The sequence below is a fragment of the Balaenoptera musculus genome, chromosome 2 (genome assembly GCF_009873245.2).
Source record: "Balaenoptera musculus isolate JJ_BM4_2016_0621 chromosome 2, mBalMus1.pri.v3, whole genome shotgun sequence".
Classification (NCBI taxonomy): Eukaryota; Metazoa; Chordata; class Mammalia; order Artiodactyla; family Balaenopteridae; genus Balaenoptera; species Balaenoptera musculus.
Window position 1 is genome coordinate 52,606,465 of NC_045786.1, and position 22,441 is coordinate 52,628,905.

General features: G+C 40.5%; 1 protein-coding gene across 1 annotated transcript in view; it reads right to left on the reverse strand.

The window, feature by feature from the left end:
- Nucleotides 1-6,258, reverse strand: part of GABRG3 (gamma-aminobutyric acid type A receptor subunit gamma3) — a 588,733-nt gene extending 582,475 nt beyond the window's left edge. The window contains exons 1-2 of the mRNA XM_036845168.1: nucleotides 6,206-6,258; nucleotides 1,002-1,150 (exon numbers count right to left, since the gene is read on the reverse strand). Coding sequence (XP_036701063.1) covers nucleotides 1,002-1,150; nucleotides 6,206-6,258 — 202 coding nt within the window. The remainder of the gene's footprint in view (nucleotides 1-1,001; nucleotides 1,151-6,205) is intronic.
- Nucleotides 6,259-22,441: the final 16,183 nt, after the last annotated feature.

A 22,441-nucleotide genomic window follows, 5' to 3' on the forward strand; every position in this document is an offset into this window, starting at 1 on the left:
TCTAGACTACAGGAAGAACTCTTAACAAAGCAGGAGAAAAATAAATAAAACAAAATAATCCAATTTTTAAAGGGGCAACTAATATGAGGAGACATTTTGATGAAGAGGATATATTATTGGCAAATAAGCACATAAAGAAAATTTAATACCACTAACAATTAGGAAAATGTAGATTAAGACCACAATGAGATATCAACCTATTGGACATACACCTATTAGAGGAGCTAAAACAAAAAATAGTGACAATACCAATTGCTGGTGAAGATCTCTCACATAGTGATGGTGGGATAGAAAATGGTACAGAAACTTTGGAGAAGAGTTTGACGGTTTCTTAAAAACAATTAAACCAACATTTATCATAGGACCTAGCAATCATACTCCTGGGCATTTATCCCAGAGAATAAAATCTTACGTCCATGCAAATTACCTGCAAACAAATGCACATAGTCATTTATTTGTAATAGTCAAAACCTGGAAACAACCAAAATGTTCCTCAATAAACATTAATCAAACTTTTGTCTATCCATACCATGGAAGATTGCTTAGCAATAAGAAAAACAAACTATTGACACAGGCAACAACTTGAATGGATCCCAAAATCATTTTGCTGAGGGAAGAAAAGCCAATCTCAAAAGGTCACATACTGAATGAGTGTACATATGCAACATTCTCAAAATGACAAAAATACGGAAATAGAGACCAAATTAGTGGCTGACGGGTTAGAAATTTTGGAGGAGGGATAGCAGGAGGGGAATCTTCATGGTGATAAAACAGTTCTGCGTCTCAGTTACAGTGGTCATTACACAGATCCACACATGAAAAGATGATGTGGAGCCACGTACACACACTGTACCAATGTCAGCTCCTGGTTTGATACCCACGAATTGTGTGACTCTGCACTACCTTTGCAACTTCCTGTGACTTTACAATTATTTAAAATAAAAACTTTAAAAATATATTACAGTATGTTTCCTACTGGAATAACAAACATCAACACTCACTTCCAATATCAGGCCTCAGCTTCTTATCATATTCTCTTAGCAACTTGTTGAGAATAAGAGTCACATCTGTATCTTGGGATTTTGGAGCCAAGACCCACTTTTGGTTTGATGAAGAATCTTCATATTCATCCTCTTCCACCTTTCTGGATCTGTAATTATGGCACAAAGTATGACATATAAGTTGTAGCAATGGCTCCAGGAAGTGTCAAGCTTTGGCTCACCAAGCACCACGGAAATAGGTAGAAAGGCCCTAGTACACTCATCCTAACCAATAGATTATCTCTAAAATTAAAAAAGTAAAACAAAACACAAATAAGAAAGAATCCAACAAGAATGACAGTACTATTAACATAGCATGATGTTTTCATTAAATGTCACAAAATGATTCTATGTCCATGTTAAACCATAGACATCATAATAACTCAATGAATGAAGGCCAACCAGCAGACAGTCAGCCTTCCTTGGATCAACCTTGAGAACCTCTGAAGGTCAAGGCACAAACATCTTGCCGTTTCCACTCCCCACTGCCAAGAACTCATTTTAGTTGAAGGTAAGAACAGCTTCTTCAGAATGCATTCACTGAAAATAGTTGAGTCTGACTCTGTGCTTCTCATGGAGACTAGCACCTTTGGTCTAGGCAGACACAGGGATACGAGGAGGTGGTATGCTTGGCCAGCACCCATGTGGGGTGCCAAGGAACAGTGATATTGGTTGGTAAACACCCTCTGGTGATTTTACATGCCTCCTACCACACAAACTGATTCATCTCTTACAGAGCAGGCTAATACAGACATTAAAAATTAAAACCTTTCTAATATGTCCTTACCATTTGGCCCTTTAATAAATGTGTCCAAATGAACGCTGAGCATATCTGAGTCTCTCCTGAGCAGGGCTGAGCCTGACAGGCACCTCTCCTGGGTGATACATGCTCACAGGAGTACTTGAATGGAGAGGTCTCAAAACAACAAGCTAGCTTCCTTAGTGAGTGAGGCCATCTCAGCAACACAGCCATTCAGGCCTGAAAAGAGCAGAGTCTTCTCTTCAAAGTAGCACTTCCAGGGGGCCTGCCATTTACCGGGGAAAAAAAGCTCATCACACAAACAAACAAGCAACCTTCTTCCTTTATGGCTTGTCAGTGGTTGCACTGTAATGACTTTTTTTCTTCACAAAAGAGAACAAAATATAGAATAGAAAATTGCATTGAGGTTTATTTGTCCTGAGTATGAGCTCATTTCTGTTTAGCTTCCCAGATGGGAGCCAAAATGGCAACAACATCTCAGGGCAGTTGTGTTCTGGGATGTGTGTCTTTAAGTTAGTTTTTAGAATGGTCTAAATTATCTGTAATGAAAATGAAATAAATGAAAAAAATAAACTTTTTAAAGTTTATTATCTCTACTTTGTTTAAAGCCTCAGAATCATATATATATACTTACATAATATAATATTATAACATGTAACTATAATATATAACATCTGTATAATCTTATGTATGTGTCATATGTACGTGAGTCTTTTTGAGTGTTAACTAGCCTTAACATAGATCAGAACAGTGCCAGTCTAGTCCTATATGAATATATACACTTACATGAGGTTTTGATAATAAGTATATGGCATATGTCTCAAAGATTGACATCTTTTAATTTTTTCCTTGGCTGATATTAAACTATATTCTGTTTCTTGACTGGAAGTTTAGAATAAATCATCCATAGGAACTATAAGTTGCCGTGGATTTTTTTCACACTGAATATTCACCATCAATAGGAAGTTGTAAAATTTGGGACACGTATTCAAGAACTGATATGCTTCATTTCATTATTTGTAAACCTGATGTTTTACAAATAACACTACAGAATTTTAAATGCAGAATATTTTATTTTATCAGGAATATCGTCAGGAATATTAATTTTATCATCTTAAAAAAAAGTGGGTGGAAGCAGGTTCTGCAGGACATGGATTGCTGGGAGCCAACCATTGCCCACAGGACCTGGCAATTCAGTCCACAGCAAAAGCACTTGGGAGACTATGGACAGAGGGACAGATCACCTGGGCAGGATCACATACAGCATCCTCAGGACTCCTTCCAACTCACCCACAGTGCGGTCCTCTCTTCCTCTGCTGTCTGTCTCTTCCCCTCCCCTCTCCTCCCCTCCCTCATCCCCAGAGACAGCTCACCAGCACAGACCAGACCATGCTCTCCATGCTCTGTATCTTCTCTTGCCCCAACACTCATATGTTCACAGAAGGAGCACACTAACACTTCATCAGTTCTCTGCATACACAGCCTTAGTTTCTGAAAAATACTTTGAGCTATGTCAATAACAGGTATTATAATGAGACTAGTTCTGCCTCTAGCAGTGAAGTGGTGATGAGAGGGTTTTCCTGAAATTGCATAAGCTCTTTAGCTCAGTGTAGGTGAAGGGGGAGACAAAGAAAGGAACAGCAGCAGCATCCTCTCCTGCCCTTTCCCCTTCGGGAGGTAAAAATGGGACACTCGCGGCTCTGTGGCTGGGTTGGGGGGGACAGCAGGCAGCACGCAGGCAGCGATGTTCTGGGCCGACACTGGTCTCCTCCCAATCTTGATGCCATGTCAGTTTGCTGCAGGACTTCAGAGAATGAAATCGAAGCTTCCCAGTGCTAGTGCCAGACCACCAGCCCAAAGGAAAATCCTCCCTTTGACGAAAACCCAATCTCAGGGACTCACTAGAATGTGAATAAAACAAAAATGTTCTGTTTTTCTAAATTCTAAATGGGTTATATATAATCTTCATCAGTGTTCTGTTATCAGGATTGTTGGATCCTGAACACCATCATTACCTTTTTCTTAAAAACAAATTGGTGATGTACTGACAGCTCAGCCCTCATATGGTATTTTCATGTCTTACACATTCTCTTCAACTACAAGGGCAGAGACAAAGTTGGATGCATCTATAAACATAAAAAGGAGCTCCTAAACCTCAGAAAGCAGTTAGCCATCCGCTTATGGTATCACCAAGGTCCAGGTGGGACTTAATGCATTTTAATGTAGAATAAGCTCCTCCATAGGTGTCAGAATGGGTTATTTTCTCTCCATGGAGCTGCCAAGCCATCACCATGGAGGACAACTGTCAGAGCCTTCTCTAGGGCTCTTCAACACCAGGGAGGCATGCCAGAGTGCAAATGAGAACCCTCTCAGAATTAATAACAGTTTTGAAAGGTGATGCTGGACATCAGATTACTTTACATGTCTGTAAAACCCATTCAAAGAGCAAAGACACTTTCAAAGGAGAGGTATACAGCAATAAAATTTGGATTTAAAACTTGGATTTTTTTCAACTGATATGCAACCTCTATTATCAAGGCCATGGAATCAACCCAGACATATTAAAGTTGTTACACCTGCCTTGGCAAAATGAAAGGATGAAGAATCCCCAGAGATTGTATGTGTGTTTGGGAATCCCTAGACACCTGAGCGCTTCAAGTTAGACACCCAGATACCTTCCTACTAAGCACATAAAGTAATGAAGACAATAGCGGGTTTCCTTCTAACATGTATCTATAGATCTAAACAGCTGATTATCTAACCCTGAACTGCAGGTCACTTCATCCAGTCGGTGGCAGTAGGAAGGTTGATTCGATATAACCTCAGATCTGTATACGGCCTGGGACCTCTACATTGTGCCTGGTGTTGTCTGCTTCTAAACAGAGATACATCCAGGCATGCTCAACCTCAGAGAGCGCACTTCCATCTCCCTTCCCAGCTCGCTCCTTAGACAGGAAGAAACTTCAGTTGAAGGCCCAAGGAGTGTGTGGCCTGATTGGAAGAGCTGCCATGAGTCTGCCTTCCCCAGCACACACAATCTGCCTTTCTCACTCTCAACTCTTAGCAAAGACCAGCAGTGTGCGGTAGGGAGGGCCAGGACTTTCTTCCTCAGGGTCTGTCAAAGGTAGGGAGGGAGAACTATGACCCATTCACATTCACATCTTGTAGGATTTGTTAATGCACCTTCCTAGTTCTTTAGTACTTCACAAATGTGAATGAACATGCAAGACCTCCAGGTATTGCCTGCTAACAACTGCAGGGATTATAGCCCACAGGAAGGCTCTCTAGTTTTCTACCTCCCAGATCTAGGAAACGAAGATGTGTCAAAACAAAAGTGTTTTGGGGGTAGGGATGCCCTGAGATTCCTGGGGTGGTGAGCGGGATGGGAGGAAGGGAGCTGCTCTCATTTGTAAAGCACAGGGCAGTCTTCAAGTTCTGGGCCAGAGATCTAGCCCGAGACAGAATTAAAGGAACCAAACCCAGAATCTCCAGTTATATTCACAGCAACAGTGTTTAACCCCTCTAGTCCCACTGTCTTCCCACCCTCATGAGCCATCTTCATCTCTTTCTGGAGCATTTCTAAGCTCCCATTAGGTGGTTGGTGTCCTGGGAGGAAGGTTGGGGTATCTATGGTGAGGTAATTTCTTACAGTTACTAGGTAGAAAACATTATCAATTTCAACATGCTTGCTTTATAGGGGTAGGTTTGTGCATGCTCCCGTGTGTGAAAGTGGCTCATGTAGAAGGGGTGCATATGTGTACTGTGCGTGTGCTCGCAGGACCTGGGAAGGAAATCCTTTCTGAGAAGCAGGGCTCTCAGCTGTCCACCTTGCCCCAGTCCTCCTCCACCTGCCTCCAGTCCGGCTGCTCCTCACAAAGACCGGTTTAAACTGGGCAGGTAGGAAACCGTAACTCCTGGGTCCTGGGAAATTTCAGTGATGGAAATGATACAGAATGTTGCTCTGTGTGTGTGTGTGTGTGTGTGTGTGTGTGTGTGCGCGCGCGCGCGCACAGCGCTGAAACACTTGGGGGAGGGGTAGGAGGTAGATAAGGAGGTAGACACAGGCTTTCCCCTATGATGTTGGTTTTCAAAACCTCTTAAAACCACCAGATCCTAAAAGCTTCAGGAGAAGAGCCCATTAATCTCAGAGTCCCCATGTTTCAGGCTGCAGAGAAGGCTGCAGTCGCCCAGCCCTGAGAGGCAGATGGCCATGTCCGGGGTAGATGGGACAGGTAGGGTGCCGGCCGACTTCCCGTCTCCTCCCCGCGGCCCTGGCAGGGTATGCCGCAGCCCAGACGAAGGACGGCGGGGCGCGCCGGCGACTCGGGGCCGGGGGACAGCGCCCCCCGCCGCCCTCCCTCCAGTCTCGGAGCCTCCGGAGATGCGGAGCCCGGGCGCCACTTACCGTGCGTGCAAGCCCGAAAACAGGCAGAGGAGCAACAGCAGCTTCGTGGCCATGGTGTCGCGGAACGTGGGGCGCAGGGTCCGAGGCCTCGGGCCGCGCGCGGCTTCCTCCGGGGCGCGGGCCTCGCCTCTGCCGGTTCTCCGCGCCCTCGCTGCCTCCGATGTCGCCGACCGTGGCGCGACTCGGGCGCCGGGCCCCCGCGGCGGGACAGGTGGGAGCTCTGGCGGCCGGCCGCGCCCCCGACGGCCGGCGGGTCTGCTCGCGGCTCCGCCTGGCTCACGCGGGACACCCGGCCCCCGCGGCGCACCACCCCCGCCCGCGCAGCGGCGCCGGGTCCGCGCAGCCAGCGGGCTGGAGCAGGTGGGCGCGGGCGGTTCCTGGCCCAGAAGACCTGCGGCCCCGCAGCAGCCCACCCCGCCCTGAGCCGCGAGCCGCGCCGCGCGCCGCTGCCAGGGCGGTGGGCTATGCGCGCGCTGTGCGGCCGCCGTGTGCTCCGGGGTGGGGGCGGAGAGGCGGCCGCTACTCTGGCAGCGACTCCGAGGAGGCCCCGGCTGGGTGGAGTTCCCCCAATTACACGTTTGACAATGCGCGAGGCGAAGAAAGCTAGGTTGAAAGGACCCGTAGTTTGAGCCAGGAAGGGGGCGGGGCCCGGCGGGGGCGGGGGCGGGGAGGCTCAGGGATCCGGCTGGGATCCTGAGGGAGGGCCCCGGGATAGGCACTCGATAGTCCGAAAAGAGCCCTCGAGCCCGACGGGATGCCCTCCTCCCCGCAATTCAACACTAGGTAGCGGTTCTCCGCGCTCCCTGACCTCCCAGAGCGTCCATACCTAGGCGCCCTGGCGAAGGAGCGAGACGGTCTGCTGAGAAGCCCTTCCTTCGCACACGTCGTGCTAAATCGACTGAACCTCTTCCGCACACTGCTGAGATTCTGCGAGGAAAAGTGGCTTGCTGGGGAGTATTTGGAAAAAAGCACCTCCGATGTGTACCTTTCGCACACAGAGAGCCTAATACATACCAATAAACAGCAGTGGTGAAAAAGGGTGTTGAAGGTAGGAGACAAAGATCCCTACCTAGATAAAAGAGCAAAAGACGTTCCATGTGGTTGAACTATGAAACGCACTTCATTCAATAGCTTTTCAAAGACTCACAGACTGAAAATTGCATTTATGTTTTCATTAGTAATAATCATTAAGAATGTTAGTCTTTCACCATATAAGAATGTTAGTCTTTCACCATATAAGAATTACAGTGCCAGAGTACCTTAGAATACATCCACTAAGAAGTTGGCTTTTATGTTGGAGAAAAAAAGATAGTTCTTAGAAAGTATTTTTTAATTTTGAACTACTATTCATAGAATTATAAAGGTGTGATGTTTCTTTAATATATTGTCAAACAGCTTTGTTCACAGGATATATGCAAGGGTAAGTTGAAAATTGCCTGGTGTTTCCCTCTTATTTCTGGGTTCACCAACATGAACGTGGTCATGAAGTAGACTGAAGTTGTTAGTGATGAGGATATATATATACATATATATATATATGTATATATATATATACACACACACACACATTAACAGTGGAGCTGTGGCCTTCTTTGCATTGCCATCTTCCTGTCTCTATCTGTCTCTGTGTCACCTTGAGCTTGCTCCAGCTCATCCCTTCCCAGGACTCCTTCTGACTCCTCCCCTGCCTTCCACATCTCTCTCACTCAGGTCCTGACACTAAGAAGCCTTCCAACATTCCTACATTCTGCCACTTTCAACACCTTTAACACTTCTCCCAGCTTCAGGGGAGTATAAGCCTTTATCATACTCTGTCCTAATCTTTCATTTTCTCTATCACACACTGCAATTGAGCACTTTAAAAATCAGTTAGATGGAGAATTCCCTGGTGGTGCAGTGGTTAAGAGTCCGCCTGCCAATGCAGGGGACACTGGTTCCGAGCCCTGGTTGGGGAAGATCCCCCATGCTGCGGAGCAACTAAGCCTGTGTGCCACAACTACTGAGCCCGCATGCCACAACTACTGAGCCCACATGCCACAACTACTGAAGCCCGCACACCTAGAGCCCATGCTCTGCAACAAGAAAAGCCACCGCAATGAGAAGCCCGCGCACTGCAACAAAGAGTGGCCCCCACTCACTGCAACTAGAGAAAGCCCAAGCGCAGCAATGAAGACCCAATGCAGCCAAAAATAAATAAATAAATTTATTTTTTAAAAAATCAGATAATGACATCATTCGTTAATTGCTTATGGAAATATGTCAAGTCTCCACATACTTCTTATGTGCGCTGCAAGAAAACTGCATGTAAAAAGAAACAATTCATCTATGCCTCAATTTTAAACACAGTAATAGGAACTTGGGTAAAATAACAGACATTGATAACATAATAGGGGCCCAGGGCTAATGTGAAAGTTTTATATAAATGAACTAATTTTAACTCTCACAATACTATTCCCATTTCAAAGATGGAGAAAACACACAGAGAATTTAAGTCATTTCCCTAAGGTCACACAGCTAGGAGGTTGAGGACTGGGAGTTAACACCCAGGTAGCAGGCTCCAACATCTCTTAATCACTATGCCATACTACTTCTCAGATGAATAGGAGCTCAGTAAACATTTGTTGTTTGGTTCTTCAAGCAAAGTTTCAGATTCCTTGCTGTATTCTTTATTATTTGAGCATGAGTACAAATGCTTACAAGTTGTTTGTAATAGAACAGACTGATACTTGAATGTTTTTGCAAATTATCCATATAATGAGAAGTGTCCAATGAAGTTTTTACAACACAAACAGTGGGAAGGAAAATGTGATGCTCTTTTTACATCCCTTTGTTGTTTAGTCTTTTCCTTTCTTGCATATTTTCAATCTGTTGTTACCCTGAATGAGTGTAGCATGATCTCTTCTGGCACTTGGCCCCATTTATTAGACTTAGTGGGTCAACTTGATAGAGTTGAACATTTTACCATAGAAAGCCCCCCTTCCCATGGTGCTGCCTGGAACAAGATTTTTTTTTTTTTTTAAAGCTAAATGAGTTGAGGAAAGGCAAATTCAAAGCAAGCTTTCTGGGCAGAAGTGTGAAAGCAAACTTCAAGGTCAAGAATCTAGAATCTTCAAAAGAAAAGCTTTCTGGCTTATTTTCCTGCCTGGCCCAGCTTGACCGAGGGAGGGTGGGGGGAGCAAATAGAGAGGGAGGGAGGGAAGGAGGAGGGGGAAAAGAAATGCTTTACGGAGCATGCGCAGTGCTCACTCTCTCTTTTTTTTTGCCTCTGTCCTCTCCATCTTCAGCAGTAGAGAAGCTGACAGTTCGGTTCCACTTGGCGCCCGGCATTTGCATTCCATTCCCCAAGTTCTCAGGAAAGGGTAAATAAAAAGTAACCTAAGAAAGAGGTAAGTGTTGGAGCACATGCACTTCTGTGAATATCGAACATCCTCTAGCTATGCTTGCTGTTTGTTTAGAGTACTGGCATCTGATTCAGACTCAAGGTTTCCTGGGAAGACCTGGGCTGGCTGCTGCGTCTGGCAGGAGGAGGGAGCCCGAGAGGGCGGCGAGACTGACTGCCTGGACTAGGGATCCTCTTGGCGGCTTCTTCAAGAAATACCTCTCAGAATTCCTTGCCTGGCCTCACTTCACCTCCTACAGACGCGAAGGAACTAGCGAGCTGTGGTGCTGAATAAAAGTGAACTGCTGGGGGCTTCCCAGGTGGCTCAGTGGTTGAGAGTCTGCCTGCTAATGCAGGGGGCACGGGTTCGAGCCCTGGTCTGGGAGGATCCCACATGCCGCGGAGCGACTGGGCCCGTGAGCCACAACTACTGAGCCTGCGCGTCTGGAGCCTGTGCTCTGCAACAAGAGAGGCCACGATAGTGAGAGGCCCGCGCACCGCGATGAAGAGTGGCCCCCGCTTGCCGCAACTAGAGAAAGCCCTCACGGAAACGAGGACCCAACACAGCCAAAAGTAAATTAATTAATTAATTAAATTTAAAAAAAAAACTTAAAAAAAAAAAAAAAGCACTAGGCTTCTACTTTAAAAAAAAAAAAAAACTGAACTGCTGCATCAGTTGATCTTATTCTTTATTGCTTCTGGGTTTTCTGTTTGAATAAAATCTCTTCCACTCTCAAAACTTTACTTCTGAATTGTATAGTGATGTTTCGTGGTTAAAAAAAAAAAAACTTTCTCTTCTCAACTTTTAAATAATTTTATTATCAAGGGGTAATACACATACAACAAAATGCACTCGTCTGAAAAGTATGGCTCAGTGAATTTTTACGTATGTATATACCACATGTATAAGAATAACATGTGTCTATTGTCCAGATTAAGATACAGAACATCTTTCCGGTGCCCCCTCCCGGGCGCTGAGCTAGCTTCACTGCCACCACCGACCCTTGTAACCACTATTCCATGTTCCATCACAACAGACTGGTTTTGCCTGCTCTTGAATCTCACATAGACTCATGTAGTGTGTTCTATGTAACCTCTGGCTCTCATCCTACGTAATGTGTTCCGGATGCATCCATGTTGCCGCAGGTAGCAGGCATCCATTACTTCTTATTCTGCCATGGTATTTCACTGTGGTATTCAGTATAGCACACAATATTTAGCTGACATGAACATATTCGTACATGTCTTTTGGAGGGCATATGTGCTGATTTCTCTTGGTTATCTGACTAAAAAATTTTTTTAGATCACAGGGAAGGTGTATGTTTAGTGATCATAAACATTACTAAAGAGATTTCCAAAGTAGCTGTATCCATTACCACCTACCGGCTCTGTATGAGCTCCATACATAGCCGTGAAATGTGGCCTTGTCATTCTTCTTGATTATAGCCATTCTGATATTTCATTCTGGTTTTAATTTCATTGAGCTCCTTTCAAAGTCTTGCCAGCCATTAAAATATCTTCTTTTACGAAGTATCATTCAAGTCTCTTCCCCATTTTTAAACTAGGCTGTTTGTCTTCTTTTTGTTTATAGAAGCTTCTTGTATTCTTGATATGAGTCCTTTAATGTGTGTGATGAATAGCTTCTCTCAGTTGATGGTTTGCCTTTACTTTCTGCAAATAGTCTTTTATTAACATTATTGCTTTGCATCCTATTTAACAAATCATTGCCTACCCAGAGGTTATAAAAATAATCTACTATGTTTTCTTCTAAAAGCTTTAATAAGAAAGCTCCTTTTAGGTCTAGGTTTCATTTCTAATTAATTTTAGTGTCTGATTTTATTTATGAGTCAATGTTTATTTACTTCCATACTGATATAACCAATTTCTCTAGCATGATTTATTTAAAACACCATCTTTTACCACACTCAACTTGTATAAATCAGGTGACCATATATGAATGCATTTTTTTCTGAGCTCTGTTCTCTTGATCTATTTGTCTAAACTTGCATCATTACCATGTTTTTTTATTTCTATAGCTTTAAAATTGTTCTTAATATCTATTTCTTAGTACTCTGAATTTATTCTTTTGGCTGTTCTAGGCTCTTTGCAGTTCCATATGTCAGCTTGTAAAGTTTCCCCAATCTTCGAAAACTACTTAATATGAAATATTCACAAGTTTAAAAAGAAATGTATAAGAATAATACAAAAATTTCCATATAGTATAATCTACAGTCCAGAGTCTAATTTTGTTAATTGCTCCAATTACATCTTTAGTATTTCCCCCACATAGTCCAAGATTCTATTCAGATGACACAATTATTGTCAGTTATTGTGCCCTTTTAGTGTGACTTTAATCTAGAGCAGTTCCTTGGCCTTTCATGATCTTTCATAACATCATGACAATTTCCGTAGCAGCAAGTGATTTTGTAGAATGCAGCTCAGTTTGAGTCTATCTGCTGTTTCTTCCTGATCAGATTCAGGTTATGTATTTTTGGCAGAGATACAATGTAAGTAATGTTGCTTTTCTCAGAACATCACATCGGGGGCACATAATGCTGGTTTGTCCTACTATGGGTCATGTTGATCCCTTGGTTAAGTTGGTATCTGCCAACCTTCTCCCCTGTGAAGTTGCTTTTTTTCGTTTTATATTTTTAAATATTCTTTGGAGGGAACTCTTTAAAAATATTTAAACCTTTTAGTTTTAGCTTTCATTGGTGATTCTTGCCTGCTGGTTGTAAAAAGGAGATTTGCTAACTTGATTGTTTCTTCTGCATTTATGAGTTGGTATTATATTGTGAGGAAGCGCTTTCCCTCCTCCTCTCTTACTATTTTTAGTATGGACTCATGACTTCTTGTCTTACTTAATACATTTTAGTCCATTACTGTTCTTATTTACTGTTATTCTCAAGTTATCCAAGATTTAGACAGTAGGGGCCTCTTCAAGCTGACACCTGACTCCTTTTAGCCTATCTCCAATGTATTGTTGAGCATGTCCTTACTTTCCTGTACAAGAAGATTTTCCAGGCTCACTCATAATTTCCTGTTCTCAGCCCTTGAATCCATACTTTCTCCCTGGTTCTTTTAATTAAAAATAATATTTAAAAAACATGATCTAACTGTTATTAAAATATCATTGCTTTGAACTGAGGTGAGAAATGGTATCTCAACATAGTTCTAATTTGCATTTTTCCTGTTATGAGTAGTATTGAACATTTTAAAATGTTTATGGCCATTTTAAATTTTAGCAAGTTATCTTTTCATGCCCTTTGTACATTTTTCTATAAGATTTCTTCATATCTTGTCCTCAAATTTTGAGAATTTATATTTTCCCGTGGTATATGTTGCAAATAGTTTCTTCCCACTTGTCAGTTTTCATTTGATTTGCTTGTATTTTTTGCATCATGCAAATTAAAAAATTTTTTCTGTAGTAAAATTTATCAGTATTTTATTGCATCTCAATTTAAATACATAGTTGGAAACCTTCCCCCTACACTCAAGTTATAAAAGAATTCACTCATGATTAATTCTGATCATTTTTTACATTTATATCTCTAATCCATTTGGAGTACATTCTTGTGTGTTACGTGACGCATGATGCTATTTTGACATTTTCCAGATGGTTATCCAGATCTACCCACACTACTTATTCAAAAGTTCAACTTTGCCGTACTGATTTAAATACTTTATCATATACTAAATTTCTATATGTACCTAGATCTGGTTTTGAATTTTCATTTAATTCCAGTGGCTGCTTTACTACTAATATGTATCACCATTTTAATTATAAACACTTTGTACTATGTGTTAATATCTGTTTGGACCAGTGTTAGCTCTTAGTTTTCTTGGTCAGTATTTTCAAGTATTCTCACATATTAATTTTTCCAGATTAACATTATTCTCAACTTGTATAGCCTCAGAAAAAAAAAACTTTTTTCATGTTTTATTGGAGTTCTATTACATGGATAAATTAACTTAAGGAGAATCGACATCTTTATGATGTTCAGTTGTCCTTTACAATAACAAGAAATATTTTTTCTTTATATTTTCATGAGTACTTCATAAAAGGTTTTCATATTTCTTGTTAAGTTTATTTGTAAGAATTTTATCTTTTTATTTCTATGGTAAATGGTGTTTTCTCTTCCACAGTGTCCTCTAATTGGTTATTATTCATTCATATAAACGTTTCTGTTATTTTTATATTATTTTTATATCCTACTTGCTTTCTGAATTCCCTTGATGTTTGAGTTAATTGATCATTGATTCTCCAGTGTTTTCCAGTTTTATTATCACATTATCTACAAATAGAGGTAGATTTATTTTAATGTCCTCCAGTTTTATGCCTCCAGTATGCCTCCTTTGTCTAATTCCAGTAGCTAATACTTTAAGTATGATGATAAAGAATAGAGGAGGGCTTCCCTGGTGGTGCAGTGGTTAAGAATCCACCTGCCAACGCAGGGGACATGGGTTCGAGCCCTGGTCCGGGAAGATCCCACATGCCGCAGAGCAACTAAGCCCATGCACCACAGCTACTGAGCCTGCGTGCCGCAAGTACTGAAGCCCGTGCGCCCTACAGCCCATGCTCCACAACAAGAGAAGCCACCACAATGAGAGGCCTGCACACCCCAACGAAGAGTAGCCCCCGCTCGCTGCAACTAGGGAAAGCTCGTGCACAGCAACAAAGACCCAATGCAGCCAAAGATTAATTAATTAATTAATTAATAAAAGAATAGAGGAAGTAGTGGAGGACATTTCTTATTCCAAATTACAGTAGAAAGTTCTCTAGGGTCTCTTAATGAGAGAGAGACAGATAAACAGAAGGAGGAGAAAGGAGATACCCATAAATAATTATTTTGAAGTTTTTTTTCAAACAAATCAGAAATGGGTATTGAAATTTATCATATTTGCAGCAACAGTGGAGTTACTCAAATGATTTTCCCCATAGGTGATTAATAACTGAATTATATTATTGAGTTTCCTCATATTGAACAGTTCTTACACAGTTGAAAATAAACTTGGAAGTTTTTCTTCATTTTCTATATTTTGAAACAATTTACTTAAACTGGGATTCTAAGGTCTCCAAAAGTTTAGAATTCCCCTGTGAAGACATCTGGGCTGTTTGATCCTTATCACCTACCCCAGACTGCGAGCCCCACCTATAAGTCTTCTCCTAATTCCCCAGGGAAGGGGGGTACATTTCTTGAGGTGTTAGCTGGCTGTGTTCCCTCTTTGCCTGGCAAAGAAAAAAGCTACTCTTTTTCTTTTTCCTCCAAAACTCTGTCTCCGTATTTCTATTCAACATCAGTGCACAGAGAGCCAAGATTTTGGCATCAACAATACCTAGAAAGATTTTGGTTCCTAATTCTCCTTGACCTTAGACTCTGCTTGTCTAGAGGTCTCAGTTCCAAAGGGAGGAATGCTTCTACCTGGGGACATGACAAGGATTCCATTGAAAACAGAGATAAGACTGGCAACCAGCCATTTGGGACTCAGGCCTCTGAATCAACAAGCCAGGAAAGAGACTGACTGTGCTGGCTGGGTGATTAACCCTAATGACCATGGGGTAATTGGACTGCTGCTCCACAAGAGACATTAGGAAAAGTATGCCTAAAATACAGGAGATCTGTTAAGGAATCTTTTAGTATTTTCATATCCTGTGATTAAAGCCAATGGAAAACTTCAACAACACAGTTCAGCAGAAACCCACCAGGAATGAATCTGGGTCAGCCTATCAGGCAAAACACCATGACCAATTGAAATGCTTGGTGAGGGTAAAGTGAATATGAAACAATTAGTGGAAGGAAGTATTTGTAAATACCAGCTATAACCATAGGGCCAGTTTCAAAAAAGAGGAGTCTAACAGTTACGAATATTTCTTCTTTATTTTGGTGTGAATATGTTTTTGTATGTATACAAATATTGTTGTTTTCTTCCCTCTATTATCCCCTTATCTAATATAAAGGATGTTAATAATAGTTAATTTTATATCTCATTATTTAAGTTATAAGATATCAAAAGATGAGTGTACAGCACCAAAAGACTTTGTGTTCTCTTCTGGGGAAAGTGTTAGCATGTTTTGGGTTGTAGTTAGGTTAGTTGTATCATTTTAAGCAGAAATATAACTTTGTTACTGTCTTTATTTGGAGATTAAATATGATTTAAGAGATGTGTATGGGTGCCAAGTTGACAAGGGGAAGACTGTGGTGGCATTTTGATTTGTCAACTTGGTTAGGCTACTGTCCCCAATTATTTAATCAAATATAAATCTAGGTGCTGTTGTGAAGGAATTTGTAGATGTAATTAGAATCCCTAATCAGTTGACTTTAAGTTTAGGACATTTTCCTCAGTGGGCCTGACCTAATCAGATGTAAAGCCTTAAAAACTGGCTTGAGACTTTCTGGAGAGAGACAGAGAGACATATGGAGAAAGAGAAAAGATTCCCACCCGTGGGCAAACATATTTGGCCTGTGTCCCTGGAGTTCCAGACTGCTCCCGATGGTCCCTTCCTACTGGCCTGCACTGTAGACTTTGAACTTGCCTGGCCAGCTCCCATAGTGTATGAGCAATACATATGTATGTCTATCACATATATCTATATATTTACAGATCTATATCTATATCTCCTACTGGTTTGCTTCTCTGCTTTACTGCTGAAGAATATAAAATCATTAACTATTAAACATTTGGAGGTACAGAGGTATAGTGTTAGTTTCAGTAGCAAGATAAAAGGGTCACAAAAATATTCAAACTACTTTCTCTCACAGACAATGCTCAGGAAGTCAGAAGAAGAGTGGTTTTGAATGACTACATTTACATTGCCTTTGACCCTGTCATGCCCAGATACTTCAGTTAGAATACTTCTTTTTTTTTTTATGGTCCTTCATTGCATTTTTTCAAAGCATGCAATTTTATTTATGTATTTCTGAACTTTTAATTTTTTTCTAATAGAGCATGTTATTAGTTATCTATTTTATACATATTAGTGTATATATGTCAATCCCAATCTCCCAATTCATCCCAATTAGAATACTTCTGCTAAGAGACTTCCCTCCATACAATCACACTCCATTGGCTCACTCCTGTAAGCAAAAACAATAGGTGAGAAAAGTGGAAATTTCTTTTCCCCTGTCTTATTTACCTTGTGAAGATTTTAGGATGTTTGAGATTTGGCATGGTATACATTTCTAGTAAAGCATGGAACTTCCAGAAAGATCTTATGATTAGAAATTAACCATTTTAAAATGTCAAGTATTCCCAAGGCCAAGACAAGGGCAGTAGCTATATGCAACAAAAGGGTAAAGCCAAGCTCTTCTTAAAAAGTTCCCATAGCCCAGCTTTTGTCATGTGGGTTTAATAAAAAAATGTAAAAGTCCTGATGTAATCTATGTTTTTAAAATGGCTTAAAATAGGGATGGGGCATAGTGGAATTTAAAATTAATTCATTTGAAAATAAAGTGCATGTTTTCTGAAATGCCCCAGTTTAAACTGGTCTAAAAAAGGTGCTGCAGACTCAAAGTTCACAGGATGAGTTAGGTTTCACTCTGGAGATGACTGAAGCAGAGGGAGCGGGAACTATGGGGAACTGTATAGTGGATTCCCAGCCAAAGGCAGAATGAACACAAGCCTTGAATTCGCTCAAGTCAGTTTTGAATTATGCCTGTTTTCCTAGTGTAATTATCAGTCTTGAGTCCTCTTAAAAGTGTCCTGGTTTAAACAATAAATTCCTAATTTAATCCCATTATGTTTTGAGAACATACTTTATATGATTTTAATCTCTTTTAGTGTATTTAGACTTGTTTTATGATACAGAAAATGCTCTATCCTGGAGAAAAGTACAGGTGCACTTGTAAAGAAGGTGTATATATTCTGCCATTGCTGAGAGAGTGTTCTATTAATGTCAGCTAATAGTGCTGTTCTTGTCTTCTGGCTCCTTGCTGATTTTCTGTCCAATTGTCCTATCAATTATTGAGAGTGGAGAATTGAAGTTTTCAACTATTATTGTTGAAATGTCTATTTCTCCTTACAGTTCTGTCAGTTTTTGCTTCATATGTTTTGGGACTCTGTTGTTAGGTGTGTATCTGCTTTGAATTGTTATATATTCCTGATGAATTGACTGTTTTATTGCTACAAAATGTCCCTTTTGTCTCTAGTAATCTTTTTATATTAAAGTTATTTTTCTGATAATGGTATAATCTTTCCAGCAGTCTTTTGGTTACTGTATGCATGCAGTACTTTCAACCTATTTGTGTCTTTGAATCTGAAATCTGTCTCTTATTGACAGCATATAGTGGGATCTTTTTTTAAAATTTAGTCTGATAATTTCTACCTTTTGATTGGAATACCAAATACATTTTTTAACACAATTAACATAATTATTGATATGATTGAATTACACCTCCTGTTTTGCTTTTTGTTTTCTTGTATCCTCTTTGTTCCTGTGTTACTCCTTTTCTGCCTTCTTTGGTGTTAGATATTTTCTAGTGCACCATTTTAATTCCTTTGATGGATTATTTACTCTTTTTTTTCTTTTACTTATTTTCCTAGTGGTTGCTCTGGGGAGTATTGTTCTTACCTTAAAACAATATAGTTCAGATTATTACTAATTTAGTTTCAATAGTATACAGAAATTTTGTTCCAATATAGGGCCCTGTCATCCCCTCATTGTGATATTATTATCCTACAAATTACTGCTAATAAAGTCAACAATACAGTTTTATAATTATTATTTCCAATAACTACCTTTTAAAATCAGTTAACAGAAGAAAGAGTAAAAACTATATTTATATTTCCTATTATATTTACCTATGTAATTACTTTTACTGGTTTTCTTTCTTTCTTTGTATGGATTCAAGTTACCATCTAATATCATTTATTTTCAAGCTGAAATACTTCTTTCGATATTTCTTGTGGGGTAGGTCTGTTATAGATTAATTTACTCCATTTTTATTTACCCAGAGATGTCTTTATTTCAATTGCCTTTTTGAAGGATAACTTTGCTTGATATAGAACTTTTGACCATTATTTCTTCAATAATTTTCTTCTTTATCTCTCCTCTCTCCTTCTAGGACTCATTTCATACACGTGGTCTATTTGATGGTGTTCCACAGGTGTCTCAGGCTCTGTTCATTTTATTCTCTGTATTTTCTTTCTGTTCCTCAGACAGAATACTATCTATTCACTTACATTCAAGGTTGCTGGTTCTTTCCTCTGCCTGCTCAAATCCAATATAGAGGCCGACTTCTGAATATTTCATTTCAGTTACTGTACTTTTTAGCTACAGAATTTTTAGTTGGTTCTTTTTAAAAGTGATTTCTGTCTCTTTATTGCTATTATCTAGTTGGTGAAACATTGTTGTCCTACTTTTCTTTAATTTTTTAAACATGGTGTCCTTTAATTCTTTGAACATATTTATAAAAGCTGATTTAAAGTCTGCCTACTAGGGACTTCCCTGGTGGCGCAGTGGTTGAGAGTCTGCCTGCAAATGCAGGGGACACGGGTTCGAGCCCTGGTCAGGGAAGATCCCACATGCTGCGGAGCGGCTGGGCCCGTGAGCCACAACTACGGAGCCTGCGCGTCCGGAGCCTGTGCTCCGCAACGGGGGAGGCCGCAATAGTGGGGGGCCCGCGCACCGCGATGAAGAGTGGCCCCCGCTCGCCGCAACTAGAGAAAGCCCTCGCACAGAAACGAAGACCCAACACGGCCAAAAATAAATAAATAAATAAAATTTAAAAAAAATAAGTAAATAAAGTCTGCCTCCTAAGTTGAACATCTGAGTATCCTCAGGGTTAGTTTCTTTGGATTGTTTTGTTTTCTGTATATAGGCTGTATTTCCCTGCTTCTTTGCATATCTCATAGTACTTGTTGAAAACTGGACATACTAGACATATAGTTCAGTAACTTTGAAATCCAGTCATTCTTCCCTTCCTACTTACTGTTTGTTGTTGTACTTTTTTTGTTGTTGGAGGTTAGATTTTTTGTTGTTGTTTAGTAACTTTCCTGGACCAGTTCTGCAGTGTTTGTGTTTCCTAGAGTATGAAATCTCTGTTTTAATTTCGTTTAATTTGTAGTCGTCTTTCTAAGTGTCATTTCTGGATCAGCATAGCTCTCTGTGCTCATTCTTGACTGTTCACACAGCCCTGAACATGCAAACAGCCTTCCAGATCTAGGAATATGTCAGAGGTTTTCATAGTTCACTGTGGACATGTGAGTCCCTACATTATCTTTTAAAATTTTTGGCTGGACTCTTTTTAGCCCCAGATTATATCACAGCCCTAGGAACCTATACTATTTACCTTCCCTGACTGCTATTGACTTCTGTTATCAACAATGCCCTGGGAATAAAGCTTTTCCTTGGAGCTCCAAGTCAGGTCGAATCATGGCAAAGCCTTGGGGACAGGGCTTTTTCTGGAGTTCCAAATCAAGTTAGCCCACTTTGTGGCAGCAAAGCTGCTGGTCTTTATGGGACCATGCCAAGAAGCTGGTAGGAAGATGGGAATATCCCTAAGTTAAAGAGTCATAGACCCCACTTTTCTAATTGAGGCTCAGTAGTTTTCTTCAATAAATACTTTTAATTTGTTGTGTGCCTTTATCTAAATTTCCAGAGTTCTGAAATGGTTGCTTTTGATAAACTTGCCAGAGTTGTTGTTGCTTTTTGAAGGGAGAAGATTTACTGAGGTACTCTCTCCACCATCTAGTAGTCTCACCTGTGAATAGTAAATTATATGGCCACTCTACCTAAAGCAGGAGTCCCCAACCCCTGGGCCGTGGACCAGTACCGGGCCGCACAGCAGGAGGTGAGCGGCGGCGGGCTATGGAGCGAAGCTTCATCTGCTGCTGCTGCCTATCACTTGCATTATGGTCTGAACCAGTGCTGGCATTACTGCCTGAACCATCCTTCCCATTGCTCGCATTACAGCCTGAACCACCTCCCCCTGCCCCACCCCCCGCGTCCATGGAAAAATTGTCTTCCACGAAACCGGTCCCTGGTGCCAAGAATGTTGGAGACCACTGACCTAAAGGGTCAGCCTGCTACTCAGGCCAAGCCAGTTGTCACCATGTGTGGGTTGTGTTCCCAATGTTGTTATGTGGAATATGGATAGGTTTGTAAAAATCCCGAAATTTTTATTTTATAAACTCTTAAAGACATATTTTCTTTGGATGGGATACAACTGCCCTTACCCAAAGAGGTTTCATCACATCCAGGCCACCCACTTTCCGGTATTCATTCCCTCCATCAATTTAGATTCACTGAGCACCTGTCACTGGCCTGGAATAGCGTTGGCTGCTAGGGAGACAGTGGTAGCAACATGAAGAATGTATAATAAATTAGGCTTAACTTAGTATATTGAGTCAATTAAACCTCATTTCAAATTTTCCTTTTAAGGCCATGCATTGAAAAATATAGTATCTGATCTTTGGTTTTACTTGTCTTTCGATCTGAACTCAGAAAAACTAAGGGAAACCCATTTCTTCAGACTTTTATATTAGGGAAATTCTAAGCAGTAAATATTTTTCAATCACAAGTTTCCATAAAGAACCCATGCTCATTTTAAAATAAGCTACAGAGCCACTAAGACTGGAGTTGAGATAGTCTATTGAAAATGACATTGACAAACAGATAATCATGCAAACCTTTGATGAAAGGAACTTTTTGCACACTTCAAAAGCATTACCTTACATCACTGCAAACCTGACAAGTAATTGCAATGATCAGAGTAGTAATTCATATTCAAATCCTCACCATGTTTGCGTATGGCATTGATTGTCCCAGATGTGCTAGTATTGTAAAAGAGACATTAAGACTAATTTTTAAATATTTAAACTACTGTTTTCACTGAGAGAACTATGGCATTTCCAATTTTTTTTTAAAAAGTTCTTTTTGATTTGAAGCTAGTTCTTACAATACAGGCTAACATTGATTGAAGACTCTGTGCCATCGTAGTTATGCTTTCCCCTTGATGTAGACTCCCTGCTCCTTGCAGTCACCGTAATCATTTACGTGGGTGCTCTGAAAGGAGCAATCGCATCCAAACATGGGGTTCTAGTCAATCAGTGCTTCTCTCTCTCTTCCCTCCCTGCATCCTTGCTCCCTCTTCTCTCTCTCTCTCTGTCTCTCTCTCAGATGGGGAGAGTGCTACTGTGACAGGTCCATTCTATCAAGAGAAGTTTCTAGGATCACAGAAGCACAAAAATCTTATATAAGAAGGAACAGACTTAAAGGTCATGTTTTCAGTGTAAAAAATGTTCTCTAGGGCATTCTTATCATTCAACCAGTGCTTAAAGCAAGATTTTCCATTTTAGGTTACATTTTTGTTCTAAATCAACTTCCATCTGGAAGAAACTACATGGTGTTGTGAACCCAGATTTAGAAACTATGAGAACTGAAATCTATTTTCTCCTAATGATTTGAACCAATAGATTAACCTCTTTGGGTTTCGGTATCCTTATTTGTAAAATAGAGATTTCTCATTTACCTTACCTAATTCCCTTAACTTATCACAAAGGAGACATACAGCATTATTCCTAAAGCATTAACATAACAAATAGATTAGAAGATTTACAACTTCCTTGTCAATATTCAATGCAGGGTGTTGTTGTACCATTTTAGCTTTGATAGTGACTCTCAAAATACCTGAACCCAATTGTTGCATATAAACATTTAGGTCAACTTTCACCATAGCCTGCCCTAAATAGACCCATCGCTTCCTAAGTAATAGAGAAGAAATACTGATTGCTGACTTATTAGAATATTCTGTCTATTTATGTTGATGTCAAAAGAGATACATTTAAATACTCTGGTTCTAAAAGTAGAGCACTGTAATTTATAATTATTTTCAAAAAATTTTATTTCTTGCCTTGTT